At 38.5% G+C, this 26800-nt stretch overlaps 1 protein-coding gene across 1 annotated transcript in view; it reads right to left on the bottom strand.

Moving 5' to 3' along the window:
• WASHC5 (WASH complex subunit 5) overlaps window positions 1-26800 on the bottom strand; it is a 37076-nt gene that overhangs the window by 4284 nt on the left and 5992 nt on the right. The window contains 23 exon segments of the mRNA XM_030553813.1: window positions 282-339; window positions 342-384; window positions 2652-2731; window positions 2815-2917; window positions 3859-4021; window positions 5850-5974; window positions 6719-6898; window positions 7550-7651; window positions 8346-8426; window positions 10125-10265; window positions 10365-10475; window positions 11466-11541; window positions 12228-12394; window positions 12937-13049; window positions 13587-13716; window positions 16415-16542; window positions 17401-17572; window positions 18736-18849; window positions 20514-20666; window positions 21870-22059; window positions 23010-23110; window positions 23766-23850; window positions 25688-25833. Coding sequence (XP_030409673.1) covers window positions 282-339; window positions 342-384; window positions 2652-2731; window positions 2815-2917; window positions 3859-4021; window positions 5850-5974; window positions 6719-6898; window positions 7550-7651; window positions 8346-8426; window positions 10125-10265; window positions 10365-10475; window positions 11466-11541; window positions 12228-12394; window positions 12937-13049; window positions 13587-13716; window positions 16415-16542; window positions 17401-17572; window positions 18736-18849; window positions 20514-20666; window positions 21870-22059; window positions 23010-23110; window positions 23766-23850; window positions 25688-25833 — 2762 coding nt within the window.

The following is a 26800-nucleotide window of genomic DNA, read 5'->3' on the forward strand; positions in this document are numbered from 1 at the left end:
AAAAGCACAGAATATGGTGAAATTTTATGTCACTGTTTTATCTCTTATCTAAATTTGACCTGCATTTCAGATATATCCAAATATTGAATACATTCAAAAATTGTATCTTTTCATTGGCATTTAAATCAACAGTTAGTTTGCGTCAAATTGTTCCTGAATTTGTCAGTGGTTATCCGAATCCAAAACTGTCAAAACTTTGCCCTTTTTTAAAAAAAATTTGGCTCAATTCACAACAGCAACCACCACCACATATAATGCTATCAAAGCATTCTGCTTCTTACTTATTGAGGTTTTCCAAAGCAGCTGCCAAATGCTTGGAGTCGAATCTGCAGGAGTATTCAATTCATTGGTAATTTGCCGTCTCAAAATCTGCATCTGACCAACCTGTAAAGAAAAAAAAATGAATAAGAAAAGTAGTGAAAACAATGTTTAATTTTTCAAAAACCAGAGAGAAAACATGTTTAACAGTAACAACTTACATTTATAGAAAGCCTTATATCCAGATAAACTATTTTATATATCAAGCATCTGCTCACCAATGAAGTTGCACCCTGTATCTAGGTGAAATGTAGCAGCCTTTCTATAGGCCAGAGCAGCTGCATGAGAGTGTAGTTTAAGACAGAAATCTGAACTAGTGATTCTCAAGTGTTTTCATACTGTGGGCCATTTCTCAATATAGCAAGAGTTTCAAAGCACATCTCCTCCCCTCCTGCACTCTTCACCCTGATCCCTCTTTAGCCTGTGCCATGTATACTGCTTGGATATATGACAAAAGTAAGTATTAAGGGGACAAGGTGAAAAGACCCGTGATGTGCAGGATGCAACTAGTTGCTTATGTCATCTGATTTTGTATCTGTGCTGTTTATTCCCTCTCCCAAAGACAATCTCCTCTAGTTGCCTGCAGTCTTCAACTGATCTCTAAGTCATTTCGCAGTTTGAGTCTCAGCTGTGTTTAATAATAGAGTCATAGGGTCATTGATTATAGTAAAATGTACACTAACAAAACACCCACCAGACATATAAGTGAGCAAGACATGGAAAAGAGAGGCATTTGTTAGAGTTTAGCAGGTCAAAAATAAAAGCTTTTGGATGCCCTCAGGAGATCCCTGGACAGAGCTACAACAGACTGCAAGCATAAGTGCTTGAATACTGTCAAATGCTTCACCACTGTGATGAAAGCAGCTCTGAGAAATCCTGCTTTATGCCTGAAGCTGAAGAAGTCATTTTATGCCAGAAAGTGTTATTGCTCAAGTTGGTATTTGTCCCAGACACCAGGGACGAGTACCCCTCCTCTTGCAGAAAATACCATGGGATCATAATGACCACAAGCAGCCAAGATATAGGTTTTGTCTTTTCAGAAACACAGCATCTTTAGCAATGCAGCTATGTGATTTGGAAATACTACCAAAGAAATGATTCACCAGCATCTCTTTAGGCCGCACCTTGGGTTTTCCTTAGAGAACTCCCATCCCATAACTGACTTGGCTCAGTCCTGCTTAACATGTAATACACTATTTTTACAAGACTATGATAAATATTGTACCAAGTATGTTTTATCATTTGAAAACTCATAATTTGCTGATCATTATTGTCCTGGTAAAATATGTGCAGCAACACTGCATGTAAAGTTATAAGATTCCTTTGTATGGTATTACCAAGACTTGTTCCAAGTCTGGAGGGAGCAGCCACAAACCAGTTCCCCAAAGGTTAGCCAACGCATCAGCCAGGTGTCAACAAAATCAAATGGACCATCACCTGGTTAAATGGCCATTTTTGGAAGGAAAGAGGATGTAGGTGAAAATCTATATCTTGAAAAAAAGACAGCTGAGGGTTTCTGTCCACACAGACATTCTGTCTCCTGAACCTCAGCTGAAGATGATTCTCAAAGAAGAGAGAAAGCTACAAGAAAGGGGAGCAAATGCCCCAAATGATTCCTCCCTTTGTCTCCACTCATGGCATCGACAACACTTGAAGAACAAAGGAAGTAGCACTGGACTGGGAGAAGGATCCTGAATGAAAGGAATTCAGCCAGTAAGAATACTGAAACATGGTGAGAGACCCCTTTGCTTTGAATTCACTTATCTTGTTAAGTTAGGGATTAGCCGTGTTTTACTTTTATCTTCTTGTAACCAGTTCTGATTTTTATGCCTCATTACTTATAATTACTTAAAAATCTCTCTTTTGTAATTAATAAACTTGTTTTATATAAACCAGTGTGTTTGGGATTGAAGTGTTTGAGGAACTCCATTTGGGATAACAGGATTTGTGCATATAATTTTCTATCAATAAAATGATGGACTTTATATGAGCTTGTATTGTAACAAGGAGAGAGCCGAACAATACAAAATTATGGGGAAGTCTGAGACTGGGAGTTTGCTGGTGTTGCTCTGCAGTGTAATACATGAGTGGCTGATTATAGCACTCAGAGTATAACTGGGAGTAACTTTCATACTGGAGGGTGTGTGAGAGAAGACCAGGAGTAGTAGCTCTCACAGCAAAGCAGTGTAAAAGGCACCCCAGGTTGGAGAACTGAAGCACACAGCTGTTCATCAGTGCAGATTGTACCGTGGGTAATGTCCCAGTAACAAATCCCACAGTTCCTGAAATGCACTGCGCTCAGCAGTAAAAAAAAAATTATAAACAAAATGTACCTTCATTATGGCATCAAGATATGCAGCCCAGATCTTCTGAGTTTTGGCAACTGCTGCAGAATAAATTTTGCTAGAATTTGCTGCAATAAAGAAATGATGAGTAAGTACATTCAGAAATCCTATAATAACTAGCTTTCCAGGAGTCTGCATTTGAGGCACTTACCTACAATTCCTTTAAGAGGATTCACCACATTCATAAGAGCTTTTAATGTTTCCTGTACAGTTCTGTCTCTTTGTATATTTTTCTGAAACATACTGAGGAAATTCTAAAAACAAATTAGCAGACATTACACACACAAATATGCTTTATCTTAGTAGCACAATATAGGCATTATAGCAATGAGATCAACATTTTCTAACAGCAATTGTGTTGTTATAGGGAGAGTAGGATAGGAAAATTCTCCCGAACACAAGGCTAAAGAATTCCATGGTTAATCTTTCTACTTCTCTGGTATTAGTACACCAACCTGTTGCTCCTATTAGTGAATAATACTTGAAGAACCAACAAAATATTTCATTCATTTTTTGCCAGACCATAGTATTAATTTAAGCTGCTTTGGAGTTATTTGGGGAAAAAAAATTGACTTGGTTTCAAGTATTCATGTGGTCAGAAAAAGATTATGTAGAATTGACACCTCCTTATTTATTTCAGTAAAACAATAACCTCTACCCAGATATAACACGACCTGATATAATACGAATTCAATATAACGTGGTAAAGCAGTGCTCCGAGGGGCGTGAGGCTGCACACTCGAGCAGATCAAAGCAAGTTCGATATAACGGAGTTTCACCTATAAAGCAGTAAGATTTTTGGGCTCCCAAGGATTCATCTAAGCACAAACAATCCAATTTTTTTGCGGGGGTGCAGTTGACGCAAGGTCAACATTAAATTATACCAGGACACCAAAACTATACCTTTCTAATACTTTCTCCCCACATATCACCCATTTAACCTGTAAACTACTGTAACAGCACTTACACCAGAGCAACAGCTCTGACCTTTCCTCCATCTGATATCTAGGATTTTATCTTTGTGAAGAATACCTGTTTGGATTTAAATGTATTTGACACAAAAACTCTTCTTATAAAAGGCTGGCAAGAGTGACCAAACATTACAATATTTGTTTTTAAGTGGCAAATAGCCACTGAAACAAGTTACTGATTAGTAACATAGAATGTTCTTTAAAAATGGAAGCTCGAAAGTTACCTGCAGCTCCTTCACAATCATGAAACAGAGTAGTCTGTCTAGACCATTCAGACCGAAAGTGCCTAAAGTGTCCTGGATCTCTGAGAAGAGGTGACTGTTAGTTACTTCTTGATGACTTTTCATATCATACCACGTGTTCATTTGGTCAATGTAACAGGTGACTCTAAAGGAAAATTCAGAAACAAAACAATTTTTTTAGAAGTGCTAGGTGGAGTTTCTAAGAGGCCCGTGGGCCCCCGGGACCTCTTAGTGCCAACTAGCAGAAGGTACAGAAGTGCATAAGGGTTACATGGATCCCCTGGGTCTGGTATCTATATATACTAGTTCACCAAAGCGTTGTCATGTAAGGTCTCTAGTGAAAGCCTGTGTTACACTAATCCTCCATCATTGTGAAATGTATGCATGGATGATAGATAAGGAGTTAGTGCAGTGGTTCTCAAACTTTTGTACTGCTGAACCCTTTCACATAGCAAGGCTCTGAGTGCGACCCCCCTCCTTATAAATTAAAACACTTTAAAACATATTTAACACCATTATAAATGCAGGAAGCAAAGCAGAGTTTGGGGTGGAGGTTGACAGCTCACGACCCCCCATGTAATAACCTCAGGACCCCCTGAGGTTTCCCGACTCCCAGTTTGAGAACCCTTGAGTTAGTGTGTACACACGCTAACTCCTTATCTATCATCCACAGATACTTTTCACAATGATGGAGGATCAGTGTGACACAGGCTTTCACTAGAGGACTTACATGACATGCTTATATATATGATGGACAGACAGAAAATTACGTTCTTTAGGTCTGTGGCTTGGGGCTGGTCACCAAAAGGTGAGAAACAGGTTTCTTTCACATAGATGATGTTTCTCCATTGTCTGTCTACATGTAATTGAGTATAATATACTTTACAATGAATTCCTATTTACAGTCTGAGCAAAATGCTAAGCAAATGATTGCAGAATTTCCAGGGGAGATCCTAAGGAGGAAAACAGAAGAAGCAGAGGTTATTCTGTTTGCAAGTGCTGACACTGGATTTTGGACTATGACTGTAGAGATACAGATAAACTCTGCAGCTTTCCACTAACGAGGTAGGAGGACGGAGTGCTTGTGTCATGAACGGAAGAGCACAGCGAAGGATGTTGGAAGGATTTAGGGTGAGCTTTTGCTCCATGACACGACAGTGCCTTGTTACTTAAGTTTAGGCTCTAGTATGCGTGTCATGATTTTATTTTAAATGTAATCCTTTGTTTCCAATATCTCTGTTCTTGGTTAAACAAACATACACTTTATCTTCAAACAAATCTAAGTGCTGTGTGTCAAGCAGAGCTGTGTTCCTCAGTGGAACTGGTAAGCTATGCTGTATTGTTCCTTTGAAAACAGGATCTGGTAATTCTGTGAGTGTCCAGTGGAACAGGGGCTGGACACTCCAGGGAGATGCTCAGAGGACTCAGCGGTTGGAGTGTGCCTACTGTTAACCTGTACAGAGAGAGCAGGGCCTGCGGAGGCATGGGAGGCAGTGCTTGTGTTGCCAGAGGCTGATGGAGCTGGGGAACTGACCAACAGCTGGCATAAAGAAGGCTTCCTCATGCTAAGAGCAGGTGGTAGTGAGGTGACACACAACGCTGGGTACCCCCAGGAAGTGCCACAGTCCTAACAAGTTAAGTTACTTAGACAGACATTAGACATGAACTGATCATAGGTACCAGATGATCTCTGGGCACTCGCTCCAATGTCAAATCCTGCCACCCTTCCTGGGTTCATGCCATCTGATTTTTTTTTTTTGTTAACACTTTAAAGCATTGTACCTGGACTAATCTTAAAAGTACAGGATAGATTTGGGAAAGTTCTTTGTTCTGAATATTTAAAACAGCAGAGTCCACCACCAAGGAAAATTTATACTGGTTACAAGGGAGCAAATATGTCAGCATTACAAAAATGGGATTCAAATAAACTGCATTATAATTCATGAACTATGCTGGAGACATATGGTACTTACTTTGGGTCTGTAATCCTCAGTATTTCTCTGCAAAGCCTTCCAATAAATGTTATAGATTCATCCACAGGTGTGAATTTGGGTATTGGAATATGACTGGACTGGTATATACTTTGCCAGTCTTGAATCTGAAAAACACATTTTAGAATAAATTTTTCAACTCTGTCTTTGATCCCTTTCAATCTGGCTTCAGAGAATAATTTTGCTTTTATTGAAAAACAACAGTGAACAGGGATCTGTACAACAGAGATTGAAGAGAAGTGGTAGGAAGAATGGGGCTAACATAAATAAAGACAAGTAACACTAGAGGATTATATCTTCTGCTTTTATACAGAGTATGCATTTGCTCTTTTGCTAGCTGTGTTCACAAGTCTGGGTCTGGGCAGCTCTCCAGCTTTTGTCATGATGATCAGATAGCAGCTGTATCCAGTGCAGCCTATCTGTTCTTCCAGGATATGGGGGTTAAATAAGGGCTAGGCTCTTGTTTGGTTCATTTTCTGGTACGTTTCAATTAGTATTTCTTGTTTTTTTGGGCAGGGTTTGGGGAGGAGAGGAAGGGTTATTCTTGATTTTATTGTTTTATGACTATATTTTAAAATAGTCTCAAACTATAAGATCTTTGGGGAAGGGACCATTATTTTGCTTTGCGTGTGTACAGTGCTTAGCACAGCGGTGTCTGGATCTCTGAACAAGCCAAAAAAAAAGCACCAATTTTTTTCCTTTTACATGTCCAGCATACGAAGTTGATAATCAATCTCAATTTTCTCTGGATGGAGCACGCATAATCATTACACACTTACTCATGTGGCATGAATGACAAATTTAAAGACATTTATGAACTGTGACAATCTTGTCAACCAGCATCATTATACCTTTGTTCTTAGGAAGTTATTGCACTCCTGTTCCACGTTATAGTTGATAATGCGGGACACTTCTTCCTGCCAAATCTTTAAACCATAAATGTTGACATAATCCTGGATGTACTCAAAAGATCGATGGAATCCATCCATGGTAGCTGCCATGTCTTTCAGTTTTGGCATCAGTTCACTTGGCTGTAGAAAAGGAGATTAATTAACCCTCCCCCGAAGAGGCAGTATACAAAAGGAATGGATAATGACTTGTTTTTAAGTGTTACAGTGGAAAACAACCTAACAAAAGTTCAAAATGTGATCTATTTAGGCTTTCATACTGGGCCAATGTAAAGGGCATATGGGCACCAGAATTGAACTGTTTTAAGAAACTTATCAAAGGTTAGTTGAAAATTCAATTTATTAACACAAACATAGTATGAACTGAAATGTTCACAACTTCCAAGAGTCATGTCCAGATTACTGAATCTCCCTTTCCAGGGACAGTTGAGTGCTTCACCGCTACCTGAAGCGGCGCAAGGAACTGTATTTCTTAGATAGACCCTTTATGTGGGCTGAGGTGTACTGTCAACTGTTGTGGGAAAACAAAGAACTCAGGATTGATAGGTAAGTGAAGAAAGGAATTTAAAACAAACTTGTTACAAAAGTTATACCTACTCGTACTGATTCCCTTCATGATTTGTGATTTCAGTTAACTATATTTCAATTTCACATTAAACTTCTTAAAGATCATATGAAATGCTAGAAGCTACTTGAAAAGGTCCAGTACAGCAAGTTCCAGTCAAGTTCACATACGGAAAGAAAGTAACAAAACCAACTCTACTTGTACAGCACCTTGGCTCTAGGGTTAAAGGTGAGTCCCCTGTGAAGAGCCAGAGCTACTCGTTTGACTAGCTCCTTCCTTATTCCATCCTCTAACAACTGCTTTGGATCCACCTAGGTAAAAAGAAACACAAGATTTCTCTGAAAGTCAGAAAAAGGATTTTCTAAACATATATATAAGTATTTAATCTAAGAACACCTTACTTTTAAACAATGGTGTGAAGGGCGGCAGCAAGCGAACTTATCAAACCGTGGTGAACTGTGTATTTTGAGTCCCCTCTAGTGGCTGGTCCACAAGAGAATAACTTCTAATACTTACAGCTAATAGAGTTACTTCTTTAAGTCAAGGGATATGTGATCAACATCCTAACTTTAAACATTTCTGATGACTCTTGGGAAGGGGATGTTATACATGCAGCAGAGCAGAGCACACGTAAGATGTTTTTATTGTCTTGACACCGCTAGCAGTAGACATGTTCTTTATATGTAGGAAGAGTGGATCCATTCAGATGAAGAAACTGCTCTTTAAAAAAAAGCTTTACAGTAACATTAAATGTAAAATAAATGCACCCAATACTAAAGCCCTTGGCAAGTCCGTGCTCAATTGTAGTTGTAGGCATTCAGCACCTCTAAAAAGTAGGCCATTTATTTAGGGTCCATCTTTAGGCACTCAAGTTTGAAAACTTTGGTCAAATTATTTCCCGTTTCTCTTTGTTTTTGCTTGTAAGCTTGTTTGAGTACTGATTTTTGAGAATGTTATGGTTAAGTGTTAATTGCCTTCAAAGAGTTACGTCCACAGTGACATTACCTTGATGATACCAACCAAAGTAGTTTTCATCATAAGGATACCTTCGGTGAAAATTGAAATAGCATGGGTTAGCTTGGCAACCTTTAATGAGAGAAAAGGAAACTACCCATTAAAATGTAACAAAAATTCAGGTACAATCACTGCAAAATAAAATAAATAATCAAATCAATTCTTGTTAAGTGCAAACTTGCTATTTTACAGCAAAGTCATTTTCACGCCTTTTAATAGATGTGATTTACATCAAAATGGAATAGTTTTTCCTTTCAGGTAAATTCAGGTGGGTCTTTTAAGAGCAAAACAAGAAACAAAGGTGTTTTTTAGAGGCTTAATAACTATGAGGGAAATTTTCAAAAGGCACAAATGACAGGTAGGTGCCTTGCTCTGTCTAGGTACACAATTCAAAGGTCTGTAAAATGGAAGTAATTGTTTGGGAGACAATGGTGGCACTGCTTTAATAAATTGTTTTTAAAGTTATTTCACAGTAGTGATGGTTGCCAGCAACAGGCCCAATTCAGCAGTCCTTATTCAGACAACACCTCTCTTGACTTAATAGAATTTAGTGATTTTGGTCAACTGTCTAATTTTTACATTTCTAGTGCACTAGTCTAGTATTAATAATCACAGAGAAAGTATGCATGCGCTTAGCACTGCATGATCAAGACAGACATTTTCCTGAGAGAGCTTAGAAGCTAGCAGACAACAGGGTTGTGAAGAAGTTATTACTGAAGGCTTTGCGAAGAAGAGCATTTTGAGGAGGGATGGGAAGGCAGAGGAATTACTACTTGAAAACAAAAAAACAAAACCTCCTCTATCTTAAGGTTTAAAGATGGTGACTAAACCCAGTATGTCAATCTGAATTTCAGTTTAATGTGAATGCACCAAGCGTTTGTATAAGTTAGACGAAAATAATGCAGATTTCATATGTAAGGGCAGATTCTGACTGAGAGCACCAATCAGATGCAATGACTATGTGAGATATTTATACTTTAGGCCACATGCTGTCAAAGTTGCACATGGAACTCCTGCTGAGGTCAGTGGAAGTTTTGGTAAAAACTGCAGGAAGGACACAGTGTATATTACAGTGCTTATCTATAGTTATATTTTAAAAAAAGTGATTTTAGTGTTTGTGAAAACTGCCAGACTGTCAGCAGTGGAGAATTAAGTCCTCTATCCACAGAACAGCTTCAATCCAAACAGCACTATAAGTTTCTCTATGTCACATCCTCCACATGCCTCAGTCTTGACTCCACATCTGAGGCCAGAGGGTAGCTTAGTCTTAATGGCCCATTCAGTCCTTAACCTCTCTGTTGTGACCTTGAATAAGCGCACTGTGGTGATGGGGTTTTTCATGCTGGTGATTCCTATTAACTGAAAACTGAGAGACAAAGTGGGTGAGGTAATACCTTTTACTGGACCAACCTCTGTTTGTGGAAGGGATAAGCTTTTGAGCTCCACAGAGCTCTTCCTCGGATCTGGAAAAGTTAACTTGAGTGTCTGAGGTGTTTTAAACCGCCACAGTTTAATTTATCCCCCTCTTCTACAGAGATCCATATTTTTAACCTTTCTATTATGAGTTTTCAGTAGAACAAAAATGACTAGTTAGTCGCCAAGAAATCTGGGATTCACTCATTCCAACACTAGTCAAATTAAATTCTTACTCAGTGGACAAGTGCAGCTCTAGTATGAACAGGTGACTTCAACAGAGTTGCATTTACTTACACCGGGCTAAGTTTAGCCGCTATAAATTGTACTTTTCAGTATTCTGAAGTTCAACTGCACCTCATATCGTGGTCCCAGCTGAGCATAATCTCGTAGTTTGTCCTTGTCAAGACGCGTAGGTACTTCGATAATATCATGAGTCTGAAGCTTTATAATTTTGAGAAGGGAGGTAAACATGCTTTCTGGAATGATCTGCAGAACCTTCACAGAAGAAAGCAACACAGACTCAGTGGATAATTCTTAAGTGTTTTAGCAAAAGCAATTCAGGAATGAAACGAATACATCTCAGTACATGCCTACCTTTCTTACATAGGAAACCAACTCGCCAGAGTAATACTGCGATACACTAAGAAGGTCAGGGCTGTTTGCTTGATTAATACGAAGCAGTGGCAAGTCAAGAGCAGATGCAAGCTAGGAATAAAATTTATAATACTTTAACTGCTTCATTTTGAGATTCTGTTACCAAATATACAATTAAAAAATCTCTAATTCCTCATGAACCTCTAAAACCCAGAATTCAAGCTGTCATTCTCCTGCTAAAGAGCAATGATACACCATCATTTTCTCCTGCTAAAGTATCTTTTAAGAAAAAACACTTCTGAAGCTGATGACCCTACATTCATTTTGTTCTTGTTTTGGTGGTTTGCAGATCACGGGCAGCAGAAGGAGGCATTTTATTTTCTTATGGTCTCGTCCTCCTGCCCCATGTACTCATTTTCCTCAATCAAAAACATTTCCCATTCTTAATATTGCGGTGAAAATGTATCCTTCTAAATCAACGTCAGATCTGCCTCAAGGTGGGTTAAATGCATCAGCAACATCGCTTCCATCATTCATTCAGCCTCCTCTAGTTCCTGCACAAAGAGCCACATCTGTGTTCAATAAAAACACCAATGTCTCCAGCTAATGCTACTAGATAACTGGACTAATTATTAGGGAAGCAGTGTGGCTTAGAGGTAGAGTGCTGGACTTGACCTCAGAAGACCAGCATTCTATTCCTGGCTGTGCCACTGGCCTGTTGGTGTTCTAGGGCAAGTCACTTCATATCCTGAGCTCAGCTTCCCCACCTGCAAATTGGGAATAATGAGACTGACCTCATTTTCAAATCTACTGATGAGAGTACTGGGTATTATTAATATGAATAATTAATTATTAATATGACTAGGTGTGTTCCATAATAAATTATGTGCACCTGTTACTTAAAAAATATTTAAGTCATTTTATTAATGTATGAGAAGTACTGGTAATCAGAACTAGACACATCTAAACACGTATGGTCCTTACAAGTGGTCATGTATACAGATAAATTCTAAGGTCTAATTATAGATGAGTTAAACATGGAATCATATTGTTGGCATACCTTCAACGGGAAAGTAGGAGTCATTCATTTATTCTGCTTACCTTTAGGAAAGTAGCTCTGAGTTAGTTACCCATTGATGGGCTGGCTCTTATGCTTTCTTGCATGATAGATGTGAAGCTGGGGGAAAAAAAAAAAAAAGTAAAAATATCAGGTCCATCATCTCAAACTATTTCTCTCTTGTACCACAGTCTGATGCAGAAATTGCATATGAAGTCAGTGGAAGTTATACCACAAATGAACTTGGCCAACCGAGATGCTTTTTGGGCCAACAGTTCAGTTAATATAAGGTAAGTGGTGGAACAAGATAAGAAAGTGTCAGACACTCAGTAACACCCAGTGCAGCGACATGCCATTTATATTCTTGTGGCAATGGTCTGCCCATTTGTTTTTGGTCAAAACAAAACAAACCCGGAAAAAATCTGGATCCTTGTTACCTGGAAATCACTTAACAGGCTAAACCTTGGTCCATTTTAATCTTCAAGGGTGTTATAATTGGGTTAAGAATAGATAGCAAAATTGTAGTATCATGTAAACCTCTCCTAGAAACAAGCTCAACAAGGGCCCATAATTCCTATTCAAGGCAATGGGAGCTGACTCCTCAGAACATCACAATATGGCCCTAGGCATTGCTACTTAGAACAAGCTGCAAGAGTTAACAGCATTTGCAAGTTTTGTGCAAGTTAGGAATGGACATGCATTGCAATTTCTCCTGAATGAAGAAGTTGTACTTCAACAATGATAAATGGGAGAAAATTAAAAGGAACACAAGATTGAATTAAAACAAACAAACCCTGGTAACATACCTGTCAATTAACTGCCAAGCATAAGAAAAGATCACCACTATCTGCATGGTGATCAAGACTTCTTCCTTAATGTTGATTGTTCGTATCATCTGATGGAGAAACTTGCGGGTATCGGCAAGAAACTGACAAACTTGCAGATTAGATTCCAGCTGGTGAAATTCTTGGACCTGTGTTAAAACAAAGTCTCCATTTGTCTTTTTTCTTTCTTCCTCAGATGATTTGATAAAAAAGATTCAATAAGTTTACAATATTTTTCCTGCTAAAAACAAAACACAACAGTCATCAAAACCCTCTCTTATTTTGGAATGTTACTAAGAAAGCAATTTGGTGTTTGCTCTTGTGTCCTGGCCAAATTCTAATATGGATATTTCTCTTTTGCCTCCTACATTTCCCATGCAGTTTCAACAAATTTGGGTTCTCTTTTCACATCCTTTCCCAACTGATGTATAGCACTTATTTTGTCTTAAAGGCTACTGAACTTAATGGGGGAAAATTGATTCCTTTATAGCCCTTATCCTGCAATCAGATCTTTACAGGTGAACTCTTATGATAATATGGAGTGGATTACAGAATTGGGGCCTGTATTTGTATAAGGGGTTTAAGTTAGAAAAACACGTTGTGATCCATCTTGTTGATAGGCCAACACAAGCTTATCAAATGTGTTTTCCAAAGTTGCTACACAATATGGCTCCCAAGCCCCTGTCTTTACCTCCTCCAATGCCTGTATCAGCTGTACAGTTTTTCTGCCTGCTGCAGTGGAGTCGTCATAGTTTAGAGACATTATTTGCTTGGAGATCTCTCTGAACCAAGCTTGCAGGTTTTCTGTTTAACCAGGAAAAAGGAAAATTTTAAATTAGTGACTCAATCGCCACAAACACAATTGAAGATCTGATTAATAAAATGCATGACTTGCCTTTAATACTAAAAACATTAATCTTTCCTAAAACATAAAGTAAATAAACAAAGATTCTAAATTTTGCTTTTAAAATCCCAACCTCTCAACATGTGATTTTAAGGGGATATGGTCAACATAAAAGTCTCTTGCAATATTTTAAAATAATTTTTAAGCTGCAGCACCACTACCAATGTAGATTGTAAAACCTGAAATTAAACCCCCCCAAACACATTTATCATCAGTGATGCTGCTTGTTTTGGTTTTGCTTTATGCTATATTTTTACAGTGAAAGTAGCCAGGGCTGTTTTAGTTTCTGGTTATGTGGTGCTGGGTTCACAACAAAGAAGGGAAAAGTTTTTCCTGTGATTAATATCCCATAAACATTTTATTTTCAGCATTATCTCTCCCCTCACCCCCAAAATACAAAACTTGCTTATTCCATTTGTTAGTTTCATTTAAATTACCATTTTTCTCCACTCTTGTAAGAGGTTTAACTCCTGAAAAGACATCAGCAAGTTCAGTCATCCTTTCAGACCCTTCCTTTTTATAGCTCTCCCATTTTGCCTGCTTTTCTGACAGCATCTGCTTGAACATCTATTGAAAAATGAAACCTTCAGTTTATGAATTTGGCACTAATGCAAACTGCCATATCATTCAATTTTAAATAGGGCTGGCAAGTGATTAACACACAAACAAAAATAGAACACCATTTATTTAAATATTTTGGGTGTTTCCTACATTTTCAAATATATTGATTTCAATTACAACATGGACTACAAAGTTTACAGTGCTCACTTTATATTTATTTTTGATTACAGGTATTCGCACTGTAAAAAAAGCAAAATAAATAGTATTTTTCAATTCACCTAATACAAGTACTGTAGTGCAATCTCTTTATCATGAAAGTTGAACTTTACTACAATGTAGAATTATGTATAAAAAAACCTGCATTCATAAATAAAACAATGTAAAATTTTAGAACCTGCAAGTCCACTCAGTCCTACTTCTTGTTCAGCCAATTGCTCCGACAAACAAGTTTGTTTATATTTGCAGGAGATAATGCTGTCCACTTCTTATTTACAATGTCATCTGAAAATGAGAACAGGCGTTCTAATGGCACTGTTGTAGCTGGCGCACAAAATATTTATGTGCAAGATGTGTTAAAGACTCATATTTTCCTTCATGGTTCAACCACCATTCCAGGGAACACACATCCATGCTGATGATGGATTCTGCTCTATAACTATCCAAAGCAGTTCATTTTCATTATCTGAGTCAGATGTCACCAGCAGAAGGTTGATTTTCTTTTTTGGTGGTTCGGGTTCTGTAGTTTCCACATAGGAGTGTTGCTCTTTTAAGACTCCTGAAAGCATGCTCCACACCTCATCCCTCTCAGATTTTGGAAGGCACTTCAGATTCTTAAACCTTGGATCGAGTGCTGTAGCTATCTTTAGAAATCTCACCTGGAATGGTGGTTGGAGCATGAAGCGACATATGAATCTTAAGCGCATATGGCACGTAAATATCTTTCAACATCGGCTACAGCAGTGCTAAGAGAATGCCTGCTCTCATTTTCAGATGACATTGTAAACAATTCTATTGTTCTTTGAGTGTTGTGAAATCTGCACTGAAAGTGTTCTTAAAATGAACAACATGTGCTGGGTCATCATCCAAGACTGCTGTAACATGAAATACATGACAGAATGCACATAAAACAGAGAAGAGAACATATAATTCTCCCCCAAGGCGTTCAATCACAAATATAATTAATGCATTATTTTTTTAACAAGTGTCATCAGCATGGAAGCATGTCCCCTGGCATGGTGGCTAAAGCATGATGGGGGATACGAATGTTTAGCATATCTGGCACATAATTACCTTGCCATGCCAGCTACAAAAGTGCCATGCAAATGCTTCTCACTTTCAGGTGACTTTGTAAATAAGAAGCTGGCAGAATTATCTTCCGTAAATGTAAATGGACTTGTTTGTCTTAGCGATTGGCTGAACAAGAAGTAGAACTGAGTGGATTTGTAGGCGCTGATGTTTTACATTGTTTGTTACATAACTGCACTCTAAAACAAAACAAACAAAATCAACGTTTGTAAATTGCACTTTCACGACAAAGATTGCACGACATGAGTTGAAAAATACTATTTTATCATTTTTGCAGTGCAAATATTTATAATTAAAAAAATAATATACACTTTGATTTCAATTACAACCTGGAATATAATACATAAAAATGTAGAAAAACATCCAAAATATTTAATAAATTTCAATTAGTATTCTATTGTTTAACAGAACGCTTAAAACAGCAATTAATCTTTTTAATCACGATTATTTTTTTGAGTTAATTGCGTGAGTTAACTGCGATTAATTGACAGCCCTAATTTTAAATAATGCTGAAAATACTCAGTTGGCTGGAACTGATTCACCAAGAACACAAGAACATACATTAAAGGCGTTAGTGTATGCTTTGAATCCAAATAAGATCTCGCTAGTATACTACATACAAACTTAATAGCACCTGTGAGGAAAAAAAAAAATACAGCTATCAAGGCCCATGTCTAGTGGGAGAATGCTGGATATACTGTATGTTAAAGTGTGCTTATGTCAGATGTACTGTTGATTTTGTACTGAATGTATGTCAGATGTACTGAAAGATTTACTAATTTTTATTTGCAGAGATACTGTGAGAGCCTGATTCTCCACTGCTTTACATCTTGTGTAAAGATTCATGCCTGTGTAAAGAGAAACCGTGGTTCAGGAAAGCATGTGCTTAAAGTTAAGCATGCACTTAAATGTTTTCCTGAATCAGTGCTGGGAGTGTAAAATACTACCAAATCAAAATAGTTGTATTTTATACCCACTTTATATAGGTGTTAGCGACTTCCCACTAGAGTGATCTTTGCATAATCAGCCCCAACTGTCCTTTGGTTAAAATAAAGCCTAAAAGAAGAATATATATTAAGATAAGAATTTTGCAGCTTCTCCTAGTCAGCTTCTCGTTTGCCAGTTATCAGTCAGATAAACCAATATGCTTAGCAAATGTGTGTTGGCCGAGAATGAAATTTGGCAACCACTGAGAAAAGACATGTACAAGGCAATTCCAAGGTGCAGAATCAGCCTCTCTGATTGAAAACCCAGGTCAACGAGAAGGAGACTCATTTGCTGATATTAGTGGATCAAACAGTTGTAATTGTTCTATCAGCATTCAATGCCCATTCCTCAGCACTATGTCACAGTTGAGGGGAAATAATTTTTTAAAAAATAGCCGTCATTGACATGTTACCTCTTTCAAGATGAACTCAAACTGTGCTGTATCCAGGAGAAGCTGGAAAAGGATCTTGGCATTGTATTTGGAATCCGTTAGAATTTGATCCTTTATTTGACGGAGACGCTTGTTATTTGGGTCACAAGCTGCAAATGGAAGGACAAAAAATTCTGTACCACTGGAGAATGCATTATGCTGTTAGAAATGAGCCTATTTACAAATATTAGTTTCTGAAAAGATTGAGAGAGACAGGGTAGGTGAGGTAATATCTTATTGGACCAACTTCTGTTCGTGGAAGGGACTGATATCCTCCAACTTGCCACTGAACAAGAATGATATGAATAGTGGCAGTGGAAGCTTCCCCCGGTGCTCTACCGATGTACCTCACCCCTGACTTCAAAGGACTATCTGTAGTTGAGAATATAGCTAAGTCTCAAGGTACATTCAGGTTTTGTTTGCTCTGCTGAGATTGCAAAGGCACATTTTTTAGCTGTGATTTTTTTTTTGATGCAGACACCGTATTATTATTATTAGGTGTTTGTTTTCTTTTAAATACCTAGAGCCGTAAGCCCTGTGGTGCTAGACACTGTACAAACGTAACAAAACTTTTGGTTTCTAAGGATGTGCGATACCATGACATTAAAAAGTTAGATGCAACATCCTGAAAATGGTACTTTGTTAAATAGCAAAGCAGAAGAAATAAGCCAGTCTCCCTGCTCATATGGTTCAACCTGCATGGGCTAGTTCCATAGAATCATGATTTCACATTCAAGTTTTTAGGTCTGTGTCTGGTTGTAAGAATAAACACGTGACACGGATACTATTCTGAGGTGAAATTTCAAGAAGTGGGTTAGTAAAAGACCACTTCTGCAAGTGACTGAAAGCAATGGCTGAAACTCCACTGGCTTCCATGATGCCAACATTAAAAAAAAAAAAAAAAAAAGAGCTCCAATCATCATCTAACATACAGAATTCTGTACTAAAAGCCCAGTGCATAGCCTTACCTGAGTCAGCAGTGTGAAGCATCAGCCAACGGATTGCAACATTACAGTCTCTTAAGCAGTTGAGCAGCTTGGGAATATTATCCAGCACTAGCTCCTCCCTCAGACAGCCCTCTTTGAGAAACTGCTGCACTTGAGTGTGAACACGCTCCGTGACAGCAGCATATCGGCTTGCCTTTGAACATACAATTCTTTCATCAATATGGAACAAGGAAACATCATTTATCTGCTATGTGCAGCACTGCACGAGCACAGAGTGAGTATGAGTCAAGTAACATGCTGTAAATTCACTATCCACATAGTTTCTCTGGGGATGGCCAGGGAAAACAGTTCAAGGCGGACTTTGTAATTGAGTCGTGAGATAATGTAATCCAGCATCTAGAGTCATGGATCTATACATGAATGACAACGTTTTTAAAAATGCCTACGTGGTTTAGGAACCTGGATCTTTGGCTCCTAAGTTACTTATGTGCTTTCAGAAATTTTACCTAAAAATGGTAGAACCACCCAGCTGACAATGAAAAGTTTACTGTCCATCCACTAGAAAGAACAAAGCAGTAATAAAATACACTGTAAAATTGGAAATATTTGCTATAAATCAGTTGTTGGCTGTATTAACAGATTAAGGAAAAATATGTTTGCAAATATTAATTCAGTCAGTTTTTTAAAGTGAATTTCTAGCAGTTTCATTTAATATCAAGGTGATTATTTCTTGCACATGATAGTTGGGGGCTCCATCTTGGGACAGATGTTTATATGTAGGTATCTAAACATGCAGACAGGTGCATAGGCGCTTTTGAACATCCCACTAGGAACCTCCCTGCTGTTGATTTCAATCCCGCATGTGATTAGTTTTAAGTGTATGGATAGTTCCATTGAAGTCAGAGTCACATGAAAGTTTAACACAAATAGGCAGACAATTTTTTTGTGCTATAGTATACTTTTATATTTTGTAACCGTTCTGCAGACTAATGGTTATAAACATTTCATGAAGATAATTTCTGACTAGCAAAGGGACAGACTCTCTGCTCAGCACAGTTGCTCAGCTCCAAACAAGAGACTAAATCCCTTAGTAAAGCATCTGGAGTACTGCATAACATGATGTTGGCTGTCGGCAGCTATGACCTCAACTCAGAGCACTGGAACTATGAGGAAGGGACACTTAAATATTTACTACAGAGGGTTCAGACTTCAAGACTTGAAGCCATTCTCAGTGTTGACTCACCCGAGTTATGCATTAGAGAAAGAGGATCCATGTGCTAGTAAACACATGGAATACATGTGAAATACCCACACAACTGGAATCTTACCATGAATATAAAATGTATATTTACTCACTTGCTCTTTGATGTTTGCAAGATCTAATGTGTAGTTGAGGGCAGTTTTTGCAGCCTTGTAAGGTTCCCATGCATCAGTTAGATTTACAGTGATTCCCATATAAATACTAATAACCTAAGGATGGAAGCAGAAACCAAATTTAAGTTGTGGTCATTCTGATTATGGAAGAGAAATGTTCTCCACCTAGAAGCATGAACAGAACAAGGTAGTTCATGGGTTAGAATGTTAGAAATAATTAATCTGTACTCAACCTCACATACAGATGAGCTACACACAAAAGAAATGTCTAGGCTACATCCTTCTTCCGTTTACCTTCATTGGAAATCCATGATTCTTAGACTCTTCCTTTCATTTGAAAGGACAGTGGCCATTTGAAATCTAGTCAGTTTTTTAAAAAGTGAATTTATAGCAGTTTCATTTAATTTCAAGGACAAAGTGTTTCCATCATTTTCTAGGACTTTGCAATCACCTTTTCCTGTTTTTCCTCCCTCTCTCCACCCTCAGCCCCCTTGTTGCTGTGTGAAAGCTCCACACAAGCGACAAAGGACTGGACCATACACAAAGGGATGTCAAATGCATAAACCAGATGAACTGAGAACACCTCTCTTTTCCTCATGCTCTAAGTTTAATGTGAGCTGTTACTTGTAACAGCAGTAGGCACAATGGTTTCAGACAGAGGATGGGACTTTAAAATGAACCAAAGGGAGTTGGGTGCCTAACTCATTTAGGCTCCTTTAAAAATCTGAGAAGCTGAAGTGTGATTAAGTTCACTGGGCGCTTTTCATTTTTAGGATCATGTAAGGTGCTTGACTGGAGGTGGAAATCCCAAGTTATAGACAGAACAGGGCAGCAGCAGTGAAACTTCACTACAAAACACCTCCACTCTGACCTGGAAGGATCATTTGTAGGAGTGAGTGGACAGCTCTATGTATTTTCCCCATCAATCCTCGGTCCCGTGCCAAGAATACAAAGAGTTCATTAGGGCTCATTGTGATCATGTTTTGTGTGGAGTGGGGACCTGCCTAAAACCACTGGATCTCTAATTTCACAAATTACTGAATGTCCTTTAAAGATTAAGATTTTCATTCTCTAACCACTAAATGTTGATTTGAATCCAGCCTAGAAGTGGAAGGCTCTATCATAACTGATCTATCCATCACACAGTCAGCCATTTAAATATTTGCATCATTGTGGAGTGAAAGATGGTAGCATCCTTGAAAACCTATAATGCTAAATTCTCCCTTCAGATATTAGCATGCAGTTTCCACAAAGACAATGGAAGTAGCATACTTGCGTCTAGAAGCTACAGTTCCTATTCTTTCTAACAGTGCCTGCTATTATTAGTTTTTCCACTTCTCCTTGTCTTTTTCTATCTTGCTCATGCAAAACATAATTGGAAGCGACTGGACATTTGTAAAATCACTTGTTTCCACTTTTCTTTGTTTAGTAAGACTCTCTTCTTAGTTGTAAGTAAAGCTGTAAGGACAGAGATCTCCATCAAAGGTAACAGGTGGAAGCTTCTATTCCATCTGCACTTGACCATAAATGAACTGTATGTTCATAGCGACGAATATTCACAAGGGATATTTTACTGTGTCCTTTACTCAATCAACATGCTCCAAACAAAGCACAATCTAATCTCTCTAAAGGAGTTCCTATTCTATTCTATTCTCTAAAACAGTATTTTCTATAAGGCACGCCTCAAAAAGGCACTTCAAATAAAAGTTGCACTGCAGTTTAAATCCAGCACGTAGTGTAAGAACAACAACAGTATTTACCCAGTTATCTGGAAAATATTTATCCACTATCTCTCTCATTTTTGCTTGTTGAGTGTGAAGAATAGAAGGGTCAAAATAGAGAATCACATACAGCATGGCAGCTTGAGTAGCCAGAGCAGTGCTGCGATGCTCTGGTAATGGATATGCAGAAACCTAAAATATGAAAAAAACAAAGTATATGCAAATATTAGTATGGTGCACTTAAGAGCACAGTACATTCATAGGATAAGGCTATCACCTGTCATTTGAGTATCTTGGACATGTAACTCTCAAATCCATCCATTCATTATACTGAGCCCTTTACATCCTGCATCTCACTAGAATATGCAAGCTAATTTACAGATGCTATCCAGATTTTATAAAAGTATTACCTTGTTGTAAATGATTCAAAGTCAGGGGAGAGCATGCCTGAAGCAAAGTGCTAAAGATGGACTGGAAGGAGTGGGCCAGGAGGGAGGCATTTGGAGGGACTGGGAGTCGGTGGGGCGAGTGAGGTTAGTATCAGAGAGAGGCAGACACTGCAATAATCCAAGCACAAGATAACTAGAACAGTGGTCCGTGAGCTCCATTCTGGCGGTCCACGGACAGTTCCCTTTAAGGTGCGCACCTGGACGGCTACAAATGAGAGAATGAATGGCCACCCACCTAATTAGTGGAGCAGCACAGACATGGCTCCACTAATTAGGTGCCTGGATCCTGGGGAACATGCACATCTAAAGGTGAGGTGGTGGCCTTGAGGGGGAATAGGAGGGAGGTGGGAGGGGGCAGTGGAGTGAGACGAGGGGGTGGGGGGAATTTGGGATGTGCAGGGCTCCGGTGACCAGAGAAAGAGGTGACTTTCCTCAGTTCCAGGGCTGCGGCTGCTGGGGAGAGATGGCTCTCCTTCCCAGCCTCAGCTCTGTGGCTGCTGTGGTGGGGGAAGAGACCTCCCCTCCTTCCCAGCCCCAGCTTGGGAGATGCTGCAGTAAGGGAAAGAAGGCACATCCATCGCATTAGAAAGGTAAGACTACTGATATTAAAATATGAGTTGTGTGCTTTTATTTGTAGAACAAAATAACGTTAATTATTAAGGTTTTTTATATATAGTGCTTTTATCCAAAGCACTTTACAATAGTTAACTAACGGTACAAAGGATATTTGGAAAGATCATTAAGTGGTCCCCCAAGACCCTCAGCAAGTGGTCCGTGCAAAAAAAAAAAAAGTTTGAGAACCACTGAACTAAAGTATGGAGAATTGTATTCCTTCACTTCTACATTGATAAACTGAACAAATTCCGAATATACCAATAGGGTCAAGAAAGTGCCTTTTTATTAACTGAAACCCCTTAAGAGCACCAAAACCCACTGATTAACTCACCTGGTTATATATGTCATCAGATCTCAAGCGGCCAATAACCATGCTAATGAATGTTTCACTTATGGGTACCCTACTGAAGTAACTTTCAGGATAGTTTAGAGGCCTTTTAGCTCCTGGTTGGCTTGAGTACCCAGTGCTTCGAAGCAGCTTACATATATCATCCATATTGGAATCAGCAGATCGAGCAGCACTAGGTTATAAAAGAAAACGTATCTACATGAACTGACCCATTAAAAAACAAAAACAAAAAAACAAACATTTCCCCCTTACCAAGGAAGGGCAGCTATAGATGCCTATGCTGGAATACTAATTAAGGGTACAAAGCATGAATGAAACAGAGAACCTTATTCATAGTTCACAGAGGATAGAAACAGAAAGCATTCAATTCAGAAGATGAATCTGACATGTTCTTTTACTTCTGAATTCCCTTTCTTGCCTCACCCTCATATTTTGGAAATGAGAATTTCCACTCTACTTTCTTATGTCTGAACGTTTGAAGAGACACCAGTTGAGATGTGAGAATTCCTTTAAGGACTAAACAAGCATTTTTTTTTCCTTTGAGCAAACATATTACTGGTGAAAGGGGTTAGGATTGATATTCTTGGAGGATTTTGTGTGATTTAACAAAGATTTCTGAGTTCAGCTAGCAGCTCTATTTATTGACTGGACTATTCAGAAGTGTGCTATAACTGTGGGAAGTATATTCAGGGATAAATGTAGTATCTGGAACTCAGTACATTTCACAAAAATTTTATTGTGCCTTTGGAAACTTGTTATAGTTTGATAGCTGAGGGTTACAGTCCTGAAGCTCTAGGCAGAAATATTTTAGCCAAGGTGTCCAAGTCCTCATAAGGTCAGAATCAAAACAAGTCTATAGTACTGCTTATGCAACTGGATCCAACAAGCAGCTGGATCTGTGCACACAGACGTCGGTGCATGAAAGAAGTAACCCTAATGTCCACAAGGCTTTGCAGAGGCACCAGAATCCACCCAGGTGGATCTGATTGCAGGACAGGAGCCATTACCTCCACATCCCATATTAAATTAATGCCTATACAAAAAAAAACCTTAGCTAAATATGCTGCATGCTACATTTTTACTATACAAACCACATTCGAATATCTCCTAGCACAAGGATACCTGTATCTATAGTAGGAAACCAAGATTCTCTCTCTGATCTCCCCTTCAATCTTCTGGTCAATGACCAGCAACATGACTCCATACAAATAGAGAGCTTCACACTGTTGAGAAATAATATTAATTAACAAATGAATGCTATCTAACACTAACATACTTTTACCATTTAATTAATATTTTAAAGCGAATTAAGTGTTCTTACATCTTGTGAAAAGTGCCATATTACAGTGCTTCAATGTTTTGTCTCATCCGTTAAACAGAGGTATCTCAGCATTACTTCCACACCTGGGATTGCCAAAGTTCATTAGAAATGGCTACTTGAGAACAAGGCTAAGTATGAGAAAGTATCAGTCTCCCTGCCAATTTATTTATTAGCTTTACAGAAATACCCACTTGTCTTACTAGTGGAGTGATCTGTGTATCGGACGAGGGCAACTATCTGCTAAAATGGTCTGAGATGATCAGCTTATATTACAGTGACCATTAAACGGTCAGCAGATGGCAGTGAGTTTTGGATCACTAATGATATGGATCAGATTTGAACCACAATGAAGTGAAAATGAAAACGTTTCCTTATCCTCTTACCATTTCCTACAATGGATTCCTAACAAAAAATGAGCCACAGCTCTTGAATGCATTTTGTGAAGTTAAAATATAGACAAAAGACAATATGTTTAAGTTAAATTTAGGAAGTGTGGATGCCAAACTAACCTAGTTGATGTAGTTTATATTACTGGTTACTAACTGGTAAATACTTACTAGAAGTTGCTTGCCATCTTCATTAAGAAGCACGGTTTCTAATGTTTGTTGAATGTAAATTCCTTCATTGAGATCATCCAAATATCTACAAACAGTAATCAAGAGTAGGTCATTCACCACAAGGAGCCCACTCTCTGCTACTCAACTGATGTGCCCTTACAAGCAAGTGGGGCAGTTTCCCCTGAAGGTCAACAGAAGAGTGCAGAAGCCCTGTTTATAGGGCTATGACAACATCTCCCATGGTATAAAAAAGTTCACTTAGCACAGGATCAACAAACACAAGTTTCTCAAGCACTGAAAAAAAAAAAGAAAGGTCCTAATAATCTAAGGAATGCACTGGAAGCCTGAGCCCACTAAATGCAGAGTGTCTCCTGCAACATACTGATCATACTCTGGTTCAGTTAAAGCCAATGGATTGAAGAGTATTCAGTATCTTGCAGATTTGAGGCCTGTATTCAAGTGAGGAGAACAGCTCCTTTTTAAGCCATCCCTTCACCTCTGTATGGATGGAAGTAACCTGAAGAGCAGAGCATGGAAAGGAAAAATTAGGAACTAGTCAGACTCGGAGGAAAGACTGGAATATTATGCAGAAGGTTAATCAGAGCTTCATCACTGGAGTCTAGAAGGCATTGACAGTTTGACAGGAGGCCCAGAAGTCACCTCACAAATATAACATTGTAAATTTCTCTAACAGATCTCCATTCTGTTTTGCAAGAGGAATGGTTTCATCTTAATTGTTAAGTGGGATATATCTATCTAAAAAAGGTTTTCTATTACCGTCCATCACCACAGCAGCTGAGCACCTTCCACATAAAATCAATAGCTAGGGCAAAGTCCTGCCGGACTTTGTGGAGTCTCTGGCAATTCTCGCTTACATGATTTCATGAGCCTTTTAAAACAGTAACCCTGGGGTAAGGTAGTTACTTAGAAAAAAATAATTTAGGAAAGCAGTGCCATTGGCGGTCAGAGATAGAGAGGTACAAGCTAAATTTTGCAAAGAATCCTGTGGCACCTTATAGACTAACAGACGTTTTGGAGCATGAGCTTTCGTGGGTGAATACCCACTTCCTCAGATGCATGTAATGGAAATATCCAGGGGCAGGTATATATATGTGTGCTAGCAAGCAAGCTAGAGATAACGAGGTCAGTTCAATCAGGGAGGATGAGGCCCTGTTCTAGCAGTTGAGGTGTGAAAACCAAGAGAGGAGAAACTGGTTCTGTAATTGGCAAGCCATTCACAGTCTTTGTTCAATCCTGAGCTTTTGACACCATCAGCTCAGGATTGAACAAAGACTGTGAATGGCTTGCCAATTACAGAACCAGTTTCTCCTCTCTTGGTTTTCACACCTCAACTGCTAGAACAGGGCCTCATCCTCCCTGATTGAACTGACCTCGTTATCTCTAGCTTGCTTGCTAGCACACATATATATACCTGCCCCTGGATATTTCCATTACATGCATCTGAGGAAGTGGGTATTCACCCACGAAAGCTCATGCTCCAAAACATCTGTTAGTCTATAAGGTGCCACAGGATTCTTTGCTGCTTTTACAGATCCAGACTAACACGGCTACCCTCTGATACTTGAAGCTAAATTTTATCATCTTAATTCTCATACTCTTTTGCAACATCAAAAAATTGATTTTATAATAATAGATCACCCTTCGCCCACAGATGTCAAAAACATTTTACGAAGATGGGCAAGAATCATCATTTCCAGTTTATTCATAAGGAAAAGGACGCACAGGTGAAGTAACTTGCCTAAGATCCATCAACATGCTGGAGACAGTGACAGTAGCATAATGCAGTGTTCATTACAGCAGGTCATGCTGTTAAGTAACACAGAAATATTTTGGCAGAAAAAAAAACGATTAAGATCATACAGTTACTGGAGTCACTACATTAACAAATCTTACACACATACCTGTTTAAATCTACAATATATTTATGGACACTTTGGAATGCTAGATAAAATCTTGTCAAAATTTCTATGTTGTTTTCACGAAATTCTTCATCTAAATCTAGTAACTCAGGTTTGGCTTCCAATTTGCCTTCACAGATCTCAGGCCCCTAAGAAGAGGAAATTGATTTAAAAATTATTAAGAACACTGATCAGAATTATGACTGTTTATTGTAGAAAACAGTACATGAATTATTATGTATTGAGCAACTGCATCCACCTTAACTACCAGAAAAGACCATTGCCAAGGTGTGTTCAACTAACTTTGGGTTCACAATTAGATCTTCCCCCAAAAGATATTTTGGACATTTGTACTTATAAATCAATTCTATAATGAAAGGTTGATGGATTTTAAATTTTATTAGGAATTCTTATATGGAAACTGCAAACACAGTAATTAACACTTTGGGTGAAAACATGGTCCTATTGAAGTCAGGAAGACCTTTGCCATTGGTGTCAGTGGAGCCACAATTCCACTCTTAATACTTTTGATCCTCCCATAATAAGGCTGGATTCTATGACCTTAAGTGCCAGATTCTTCAAACAGCAGCTCACATAATTAGTCTTTTCTAATCCATATTGTCTCTTTGAAGGCAGCAGAACTATGGGTGTGTTGGAAGGTCCAGGCCTCATGTTATTCCTCAAAGGTACATATTTACAGATGATGAGGAAGGGAGGAAACAGCTGCAAAGGGCGCTCTCAACTTGAACTTCATAAAATAAGTAACTTAAAAAGATATTTGAAGTCTAACAGTGGCCTAGGTCCTCATGGAAATTTTTGTGAGTTTTAAAAATTTCTTTTTCTCTTGGTGCTGTGTGAAAGATCAACAAATGCAGGACACAAGGACTGACTGACAATACAGGTAAAGCAACGAAACTGACAGCATATAAAGTGCTGCCAATTGCACAAAGTAAACAAACTGAAACAAATCATTTTTTGTCTCAAGTCTCTTTCAAATATAATGATTTTAGACGTTCCTTGTATACCAGGGGTAGGCAACCTATGGCACATGTGCCGAAGGTGGCTCGTGAGCTGATTTTCAGTGGCACTCACACTGCCCAGGTCCTGACCACCGGT

This window comes from Gopherus evgoodei, chromosome 2 (assembly GCF_007399415.2).
Source record: "Gopherus evgoodei ecotype Sinaloan lineage chromosome 2, rGopEvg1_v1.p, whole genome shotgun sequence".
Classification (NCBI taxonomy): domain Eukaryota; kingdom Metazoa; phylum Chordata; order Testudines; family Testudinidae; genus Gopherus; species Gopherus evgoodei.